Consider the following 10,632-nt stretch of genomic DNA (forward strand, 5'->3'; position numbering starts at 1 on the left):
ATAGCCGAATTGGTAAGGCATTTGATATCTAATTGAAAGGTGTGGGTTCGGTCCCCACTCTGGGCGCGTGTTTTTCTTTCTTTTTTTCTCACATAATTATTTTTTTTTAAAAATAATGTAACGTCACTAACAGTAAAAAAAATAGTCTATCCATTCCCCTATGCCTACTTTGGCGTTGCAGACTGCCGACATTTCTTTCTCTGTATATATATATATATATATACTCGTCTCTTCTGACATGCAAGATGAAGCTCACGGATAATGAGTGAGAAAACAAGTGCAGCTGTAGCGCTCATGCATCACATGTGGACGCTTTTTTTGTATTTTTGGCACTTGAACCCAAGATCATATGAGGCGTTTTTTTTCCCAAAATGAGCCATATCCAGAAACCGAAACTAAGTCAGTTAAAGCTGCAGTAACAAGAAAAACTCGGAAACTATCGCACAAAAAAGGGGGGGGCAAGAAAATAGATGAAATAACGTCCCGCAAACGTGTACACAGATCGCAGTTTCGAAAATGAGTCAGATCCTTCTGTTCCCCAGATCAAAATGAGCCAAATTCATTTGCCCAATGAAAGTTTGCTTTTGGCTTGACTGTTCACTGTTTCGTGTGTGTTTTTAGAAGTTTTTTGCCTTTCGGAGCTGGCTTACCCTGAATTCAGACGGCAATTATGAGATCAGCGAAAGATTTGTCCCCAGATATCAACGACGAAGTGAACGGAAGAAAAAGTGAACAAAATAAAACTGAGAGATGTGAAACAATGATTTCATCTCATCTCTCCTATTCCCTATGGAGTAACTCCAGTTATATTTATTTATCTTTTTCTCCCAAATTGACCATTTTAGTACTTAACTAAATAGCCACCGCTTCCAAGCCCTGGCCTATCTCCACCCCCTCCCTCTGAGAGTACGAACCAGTTCATTAAGGTGGAGAAGAATATATGAGCAGCCTTCTTGTGAAGCGTCTTGGAAATTCATAGCAAGGCAATGAAGAGCTTAGGACCACAAACACTCAGAAATACATATAACAACTTGTATGCCTCAAAGGTTTATACTATTAAATGTCATCCATTCACAAAATATTTATTATCCTTTCTGCACAGGATTACCAACAGGCATTTGTCCAAGTGTTGGTTTTTATAATTCTAGGGTCCTGTAAGCCTTTGCTATGCTTCATTACTGAACATGAAATCCTGTAGCACTGAGGTGGAATACATTAAAGTGGCATACATTAAAATCAGTCAAGCAGAAGGATACTAGCCCCTTTCCCTGCTGGAAGCCCAAAAACCAAAAGCATTCGATTCTCACCAAGTCTGAAAGAACACATCTTCGTCAACAAAACCAAAGTTGTCATGAAGCTTTGTCACAGTGCCCGTGAAGACGCGCTGCTTGGTCGAAGGGGAGGCGACTCCTGTGCTGGCAGCTGCCGCCCCCAGGAGTCGAGCAGCTGCCGCTTGCGTGCTGCCATAGCCGAGGTTGGCACCGCCCGACGCCGCCAGCGACGCAGCCGACAGACCCAGCCCCGCCTGAACAACACCGCAGGCAACAAAAACGCTCTTGCCACTATCGCAGGTTTCTATATATCGAGAGAAGCTGCGAACCTCATTTATGGCCTCACAAACAGATTACCGTAAAGTTCAGAGAGAACGCCTTTCCCAAAACATTGCCCACCCCCCTTTTGGGGTGAAATATTCAATTTTCTAGAAGACCCCAAACTCGCCCACCCCCTAAAATCGCGCTAGCTTTGACACCTCTGAGAGCCCGGAAAGCTCCCTCCACGAAAACGTCCCGTGGCAGCGAACACCGCCGATGTATCGACTTTGAACAAAAAAGGCACAACTTTTTTGGCTTTTTAGTACATATCTCTGCAGTTTTGGTTGTTGGTGAGGCCACTTTTTTACAGTTTTTCGCAACTGACCCAAAGTTTGTCCATCCCGTGTTTTTCACTTGATATCTCTGGTTTGGATGGGCATTCTTTGGAAACCTTACGGTAGTTAAACAGTCGCAACCCTCTATCCAATTTCAGAATCCAGACACCAGCCACATTCCAGATTAGGACATACGAAAAACAGGTGCAACCTGAAGAACATAATGCAAAGTAGAATGAGCAGAAACTTATGAAGAAATGTAAATTTTTGCAAATGTGGCAAATTTTTATGGTATGGTGCCATAAAAATTTCCAGGCATGGTGCCACATGGCGCCACCATGCCTGGCAAGTATCACTCTTCTACTTAGCTCAGGCCAGACATCAGACATCAACGGACAAGCATGCAAATAGTTCTCGTTCGACATATATGTAAAGCAAGCATGTAAACACTCGCCATGAAAATAGAAATAGACAATTACATGCCCTAATGAAAATTTAAAAAAAAATTAATGGTAGCAGAGAATAAAGCAAGGATAGATGAAGTTGTTTACAGAGACTACACTAGCACTGGAGACCGACAGTCTATTTTAGGTGAAGGAATGAATGTGGGCATGGGCGGCATCAGTAGATGAGGAATCTTAGTGAAATGTCTATGGAATGAAGGTGTAAAATAGAAGATGTACAAAAACATGTGCAGGAATAGGTTTGTGGACACTCCCCCTAGAACACCAGCTTATACAGTATTATACAACCAATGCACGAGAGAGAGAGAGAGAGAGAGAGAGAGAGATGGGGAGGGGAGGGGAGGGGAGGGGAGGGGAGGGGAGGGAGGGAGGGAGGGAAGTGTTTTATTGACATGCGATAACTCCGTTAATACTCATCTGCATTAGCAAAATTCTTGCAAAAGAAGGTGATTCAAACTGTGCTTTGTGGCATAGCACCATAAACTCCTGAATAATAACATGATGCCTTTGATAGTCAGTGATCGTTTGCCTCGTATATGTGCTTTTATGGGACTTTTTTTTGTGTTACAATCATTGAAATGGTCTTTTCGTAATTAAGGTTCATCTGCCAGGTACATTTCTATAATTTTCTAGTGATGCATTTAAGACGACCTCATCATTATAGTCAAAAATTACATTTTAAAGGGCACAGTCATCTATGAAAAGTTTGACTGTTAACAGGTATGGCATGTACAATATCATTGATGCAAACTAAGAAAAAAGTGGCCCAAGAACAGAGCCTTGTGGGACACCCTGTGGATGCCCAAGAGCACTCGCGCAGCCAAAGGATATGAGCCGTCAACAAGTATGCTCTGTTGACTGAAGGTAAGGTATGATTTATTTTTGCTAGTAAGGTTTCATCCTTAATACGTGCCAGTTTTATAAGTAATTTTTGGTGTGACACTCTCAATTCAAGCTACACCAAGATATAGCATACAGATGATAGGCGCAATACATACGGGGTACAAACTTTAGCTTATATTTAAGCCCTTTCCCCCATTTTGTGCCAGGCGTTTTTGCCTCCGCGGTGCTCACATGTTTCTGCAAGCCCTTGTGGACACTTTATGGGCTTTCAGATACCTAGTGAGGAGGGGGTTATAAGGCACAGCTGGACTATGAGTGCACCACAGTCAACGACAATGACCACTAATGTGCACCAAAAACGTGTAAACAAACTGGACAAAGCACACGGAGGAAGCTGAACTAGGTACAAAATAAGAAGACCAAGTTCAATGGAAAAACAAAAGCAGAAAAAATGCAACGATGCATAAATATTTCAACTAAGGACTTACTGAGGTCACTAAGTCCTTGTTGAAAGACAAGCAATGGCCCGTTATGGCAATGTATTGATAGCAGGAAACAGCAATTGCACATCAACAATTTATGTATCTTCTTTTAGCATTTTGCAGACTCATTAAATGGTATTTTCAATAACCACAAAAAGGTCACCTTTAGCAAGCAAAAACAGGGACCTTTAAAACAGCCATATCACATCAATAAATATAGGGGGAAAATTTTAAATTAAATAGGACCAACAAAATCCCAACTTTAAAAAAATAAATCAGAGCACTGTTAGTCTTTATCAAAAATGTAACAACGCAGGGGGCTTGCCAACCCAGAAGCCTACCCAGACAAGTGTGTTAGGCCAACAGGCCCACAGTGCTGGCAAGGCTTTCAGTTCGAACAAAGCATAGGCACTGTCAAAGCCACAGCAACAGAGCTCCTACCTGAGGTGAAGTGGCTAACGATGCTGGAATAGCAAGGCCAGGCTGCATCGATAAAAGAAGCCAAACTTCAGTTACCAGGCTCAGAGCTGTACAGCAGTGGAGACTAACAACCTTACAAACACTTTTGCTGTGCCAACAAAGTTACAGGTGTGACCCCTTCCACATCACCTTGATTTAGTGGGGGAAAACAATGGCTACTATTATGCTTATGGAAATGTGAGGTCTCACAAAAAAAAGAAAAAAAAGAGAAAAAGAACTCACCAGTTTTGATGCCTTTTGTTTACATTACGACACAAAAAGGCAAAATAAATAAAACAGAACCTTTCGGGATGCATGTGTAGATAAAATACACATAAATGGCAAAGGTTCTGCTCAAGGAGAAGAGGGCCTTGAGCTAAAAAAACATTACCATTACGGCGGCAAACATTAGAACCCTTCTAGTAAGTGCCCATGGGTTGGGAGTATGAGCAAGTTTACCAAGCAAGTGCTTAAAAATCATGGCAGCAAAGAGCAACATTAACAGCTGACATTTACTGAATGCTGGCAGAAATATAACAAACACAACTCACCTGTGAAAGAACAGTCGTAGCCTGCAGTGCATTCTGTCATAAAGGAAAAAGAATAGGACAGGCATGTTCATAAAGTGTTCCTTGAAGCAGACAGGAAAAAAATCAGCACAGTTGACTAGCGATGTTCTCTCAGAATTTCTACTGCCAGTGAATTCAAACAAAAATTGAAGTTCTCATTGATTTGATACACTTCCCAAGCATTTGAAAACTGCCTACTTAGAAAAAACATTTTGCTTAATTCCTACTTTTCATTCACTCCTACGAGTTCCTTGTATGAAAAAAAAAACAATGAAGCTTTACAGAGTCGCTCGCTTACAGTCAGGAACGCACATTCACCACCACGCAGCGAGTAAGTAGAATATGGTGAATTCTCTTGCCAGAAAAACCGTTACAGTGTTATCTTCACAACCTGAACAAAGCCGTTTCTGACTGCTGTAAGAACGAGCCATCAGTCGCAGCCATCACACAGCTGCACCCTACCCAGTATTTCCACTCTCCCAGGTACCCTTTCTAACCCACCTTTATGGCTAAAGTGTAAAGTGGCCCATTCGTATGAGTAAATGACATTGATTAAACGGGTTGAAATACGCATCAAGAAACTACGCTGCTTTAAAATGCGGCACGAGCAAAAGGGAATTGGTGTAGGTTGCTGGTGCATGCATACATCAAGTATACGTGGTGTTCAAATCAAGCTTTAAAGGTTTCCTTAAAATTAGGCACTTGGAGGCACGCAAAGACCACCTGCGCAAATAGGTTATGTGACCAGGGGGACACAAAGTGAGAATTTGAGCTGTCAGCAGCCCAATTAACTAAAACTGAATAATGAACTTCTTGTTGGCTGCAGTAATGTGGGTATGTTTGAATTGAAAAGTTAGGGTCAGTCGTGTTTCTACACAGTATCAGTTGGAAGAATTCTTCTAGCGTGTCTGTGCTCCGAGATATCCGACTCCAAATTATAATTGTCGTTCACATGATGACACATGCAAGAGAGTTAGGAACGGCGCAAAGCTCCTCTCTGACGTGCCGCGGCTCTACCATATCTTGATTTCGCCAGCCAAGAGGGGAAGGGGGAAAGTTGTCACTTTGCCAATGCCTTCGCTCCGTTGTCAGACTAAACACCACACGCAACAGCCGCATCACAACAGGGAGAAGCTTTGCACCGTTCCTAACTCTCTTGCATGCATAACCATGTGAACGACAATTATAATTTGGAGACGGATATCTCGGAGCACAGACACGCTAGAAGAATTCTTGTAGAAACACGACTGACCCTAACTTTTTAATAAAAACATACCCACTTACTGCAGTAAATTTTAGTTAATTGGGCTGCTGACAGCTCAAATTCTCACTTTGTGTCCCCCTGGTAACATAGCTTATTTGCGCAGGTGGTCTTCACGCGCGTCCATACGCACAATCAACAGGCTTAGCATCCCTATATGTTGATACAAGCAAATAATTAGGACTTCCTACATGGAAGCGTAAAAAAAAGCTAAGTAGTATCCACATTTTGACTGCATAAGTCTTAATTTTTTTTCCACCTTGAGTAGGAGTAAATCGGGGTAGTCTGCGGCCCCAAGAAGTTTGAGTTAGTGAGCACTGACTGTACGGGCATGTGGGACTTGTTTACCTGTGCAAGGCCAAGCGCAGCCAAGTTAGTGCCAAATGACTGCGTCTGCTGCTGCTGGACTGCTGTTTGTGGCTGCGAAAGGGCTGATGCTAGACTGGCGCCAGCTTGGGCCAGCATAGCACTCCCGGCCAAGGGAAGCTCTGCTGCAAAGAGAAAAGCACAAGCGAACGCTGAGACTCTTGCACACTAGCAGCTCTCGCTAGCCTCAGCGAGAGCTGAGACTAACACCCTCAGGGTGTTGACAAAATACTGGGGCAGTGCATGCGCAACACATGCACACACACACACATACACACAGGAAATGTTTTTAAAAACCCTTCTGCACTTCCGTAAATAAGCAGCAGCTTCCTAATTGCTATTCACATAGTGAAAGGCTTTTTCTTTCTACTGTTACTTGCAAGCAATAGGGGGAGACCAGTTAAGCACTGCAGCACAGTAATACTTAAAAAGCCACTTCTGGCAGTGCCGATAAATTAGATACCTAAATTAGATACCCTGTGCGTGTGCATGTGCGTGCGTGTACATTTTTTTTTTACTGGAGCATGAAAGAAACGGCCCGTGCCTAAATATAGCAGTCTTCACCAGCATTCCATATCTTTACCATAACATATAAATACTGATGGCCCCCACTGTCTGGGTAATGTCTCAAAAAATGTGTTCCCAATGTACTTCACTTAGCATAATGCTTGCTGCTATTTAGCACCCTGCATGTGTGGCCATGGGCTACACAATATACCAGCATGAGAATCATGCTGGAAAGTACCATTGAGTAATGAAAGTTTTGTTCGCTGTGCATGCACACTTTTAGAGAATGAAAATTCTTCGGAGCACAGACCAAAAAAGAAACCAAACAGTGCTTCCTCGGTAGCACACGTCCAATCAAAATACAGCAAGAAGAGCTGAACAACAGGCAGATGTTCCTGCTGGAAGTCCCCTTTTGACAAAATTCCAGTTTTTCTCAGCACACTTTGCCTGCCCGCCGGTAGAGGCAAAGCGTGTCAGGGCACTTCCATCTGCATACTGTGCTGCTTCTATTGCAAGTACCACGAAATGCCTTCCTTTATGAAAACTATTTGATGGACATTTTGCTAAGGGTCAAGGTTTATTTCACTTCCAGAACCACCGAACTTTCCCTTTAAAGCAAATTTACTTTTCCTTTAAAAAGCATTTTTTCCATTTTACTTGTTACAATGTGAAGACAACAAAGAGAGAAAACACCCCCTTTAAAGATTTGCAGACCCCACTGCCGAGCTCAACATTAACAAAAAAAAATGGTGCCAATCCATGCTGTGAAGGTGGTTGGACTGCAAAGCTTGTACACCCACAACGATTACCCATGCGACGTCACTTGAATTCTCACATGTGGCTCTACAAAGAGTGAAACCAGAGACAAGCGAAATGTACTTAACCACACTTTCTATTACTGCACAATGACATTCACAACTGCTTTATGCTGTGCTTCTTTTGGCTCTTCTGGCGTTTTTATTTTCCGTTGTCTACTCAAGGTAGCCTGGAATGAACTAAAGAAGGTGCTATACCGGTCTCCCGTATTATATATGAAAACTTGGTGACGTCACTACATGATTTCTATGCTCTTGGGTACTCTTGCACTCTGTGTAGCTTACGCAACCATAATCTTTACCAGGATGGCCAGTCCCCCTGGGTAGGTATGTGCCTGCTGTCAGTGAATAAGCGTGGTGACGTCACTACGTCATTTCTATGCTCTTGGGTACTCTTGCACTCTGTGTAGCTTATGCAACCGTAATCTATACCGGTATGGCCAGTCCCCCTGGGTAGGTATGTGCCTGCCTTCTCAATTATGATAGTTTGCTGACATCACCACAAAAATTTGCTTGGATGGTAAAATTGGATGGCACTAACTTCGCAGTAAAATTTTCTTCACAGTTGAATAAAAATTATTTCAATTATTTCCAGCATTGACACTATAATCCAGCCACTATCTATTCAGAATTATCAAAATAGGCAGGCATTTTGGCTTCAAAAGTATATTTAAATCTTCTATGAGGCACTTTAGAAAACCAAAGCCTTTTACAGGTTGTAGAACTTCTTAAAATTCAAACATGGCCCAATCCTGTGTTTAAGCCTACTGAACACTGTTTCTGTGGAGGGGGGGTGATGCGGCTGCACTCTGACTGTGATAGACAACGAAGAACACAAGAACAATAATAAGTCTGCCCGATTTCACTTTGCGCAACTAACTCAGGCAAACGTAACACACACGTGGCATCCAGCAGCTGACTACAATGCATGGAGCACAACAAACAACAAGCGCCTACCTTGTTAATGGAAACCAGCACAAGTCACTCCACTGGTGACACCACTAGGGCATGGAAAAAGCCCACTTAGCTAGCAGTTGAGCTAGCTTAGTGCACTCATTTCCTGTCCCTGTGGATAAACCAGCTAATTATCTTGCGATTACAAATGTCAAAAATTTTAACTTACACAGTTGCCATTCATGCTTCAGTACTAATTTATTGCCATGAAATTGTCTGCTCCTTGGCAAAAACTAGTGCATCACTACTAATGCACGTATGCAGCTTTGTCAAGTACTGCAGACACCTTTTCGCATAAAATGGAGGCCGAAAGTTCAGGCTCACCACTGGCTCTCATCCATGGTGGGTTCTTCCCAGCGCCTCCAAACTGAGACATTTCTGGAAAATCAGATGCACACAAAGACAAAATGGTACTATCACAAGGGCTGTGAAACGTATTTAATGTGATACAGATCTGTGCCTGCACGAATGGCTAGAAATAGCTACTTTCCTCTACACTGCTATCATTTACTTATGTAAGAATGTAAAGCTACATAAAAAGCTGCATACTAATTTTTTATCTCGGCCAAATGAACACTAGGAAGAATCAGCATTATTTACTGTTACTATGAACATTGTTATTCTTGCAATCACGGCTGCAGCCGCCGTTTTTCTAATACAGGCCAAAAATAGAAACGCCCGTGTGTTGAGGTTTCGGCGCACATTAAAGATCCCAACATGATCAAAATTAATTGTAGCTTCAGCACGTAAAAACTTTCAGCACGTAAAAAAAAAATTTAGCTTTTAATTCAGTTAAGCACGTTTACTTGTTACCACGTTATCTTGTTACCACTTGTTATCCACAAAAATGGCTTTGCAAACAAATCGGGTGAAATGCTAATATTTAAAATTGAAATTGATATTGAAATTGAATTTCCATTCCTTGCTGTAGTTAGAATTTCGTGCAGATATGCTTCGACTTGGGTTTGGTCTTCATCCCTGGAGTTACGTCGAATAATGTCTAATTATTAATGGTAATGAATAACAAACAGTGACTCTGGCTAGTCAGTGAGCGGACGCGGTTTCGCCGTCTGGGGAAATTACTGCTCCCACCGCGAGCTGAGAAGCGGACGTGACACTGGGTTGCCGGGGTAGGAGTGGGGGGAATGATCTACGATAACGGCATTGTTACTAGCAGAAGGAGAAGCGGTAAAAAGAAAATCCATCAATGCAGCAGCATGCGCAACAGCCAGTTGTAAACTACGGGAAGAACGTCTTCACAAGTCAGAAGCCAGGGTCTTCAAATGTGCGCAACGCCACATCGACGGCACAGAGATCAGCCGAATCCCTCAGCAAATATAAGCCTAACGTCTAATGGAGAAGGGTAGGCTTAAGGGCGTGTTTTACAGCCTCGGCAGCATTGTACCACGATTAAATACACAAAAAATCGAAAATGCAAATTAGGCAGTAGGCAGCGTATGAGGTGCCACAACCACCACAGCTTTTATGTATGCTAGCCCCGTGCACGCAATGCCTGCCGGAGCATCAACACCGGCTCGCGCGATGGGGTCGGACGAAACATGCGAACGTTAGCTGACCTGCTAATATTTATGCAGTTCGTAGTGTCAGCCTGGGCCGCGCTGTCAACGCAACAATTTTCTCTGGTAATCACAACGGCAGTGGTACTCACATATGTAGCTTCCACGTCAGAAATCAAGCGGCTCGGAACAACTAACTACTCCGCAAGCGTTCCAGAACCTGCGATAATGTTGATAATGTTGCCTTCTATGTGCTATCAGCACAACGTAGACAATCGTTTTCCAAGCTTCGTAGATATTTTAACGTGCAGCACTTCCTGTTTTCGCTCATAATCGTTACGTTGATTCTACTTAACTGCGCCAGTGTCCATGCGCTTTTTTTCCCCAAGAATTGCGCGCGTTATTCAAATAGCGTTTTAAGCTGGTGAAGATGTAATGGTGTAATTCATCTTATCCCCTATCTGTGGCTTGTATTAAGCTTCAGCCATAGCATAATACGCGTTCAGGGACAAGTGCTCAACTCTTATT

The 10,632-nt window shown here is 42.8% G+C and overlaps 1 protein-coding gene across 6 annotated transcripts in view; it reads right to left on the bottom strand.

Annotated features, from left to right (window-relative positions):
- LOC144155640 (cell division cycle and apoptosis regulator protein 1-like) overlaps window positions 1-10,381 on the bottom strand; it is a 67,173-nt gene extending 56,792 nt beyond the window's left edge. Inside the window, exons 1-6 of one of the 6 annotated variants that reach the window (XM_077687218.1) lie at window positions 10,257-10,381; window positions 8,912-8,965; window positions 6,294-6,433; window positions 4,667-4,699; window positions 4,098-4,139; window positions 1,308-1,525 (exon numbers count right to left, since the gene is read on the bottom strand). In XM_077687218.1, the coding sequence (XP_077543344.1) occupies window positions 1,308-1,525; window positions 4,098-4,139; window positions 4,667-4,699; window positions 6,294-6,433; window positions 8,912-8,963 (485 nt within the window). In that variant the 5' untranslated portion in view covers window positions 8,964-8,965; window positions 10,257-10,381. Of the gene's footprint in view, window positions 1-1,307; window positions 1,526-4,097; window positions 4,140-4,666; window positions 4,700-6,293; window positions 6,437-8,911; window positions 8,966-9,830; window positions 9,850-10,164 lie in introns of those variants that run through there. The other 5 variants (XM_077687215.1, XM_077687219.1, XM_077687216.1 and 2 more) reach the window with 5 other exon arrangements.
- Between the last annotated feature and the right edge of the window lie 251 nt (window positions 10,382-10,632).

Source organism: Haemaphysalis longicornis, unplaced genomic scaffold, assembly GCF_048455015.1.
Source record: "Haemaphysalis longicornis isolate Haplotype H1 unplaced genomic scaffold, Haemaphysalis longicornis Haplotype H1 scaffold_1, whole genome shotgun sequence".
Classification (NCBI taxonomy): domain Eukaryota; kingdom Metazoa; phylum Arthropoda; class Arachnida; order Ixodida; family Ixodidae; genus Haemaphysalis; species Haemaphysalis longicornis.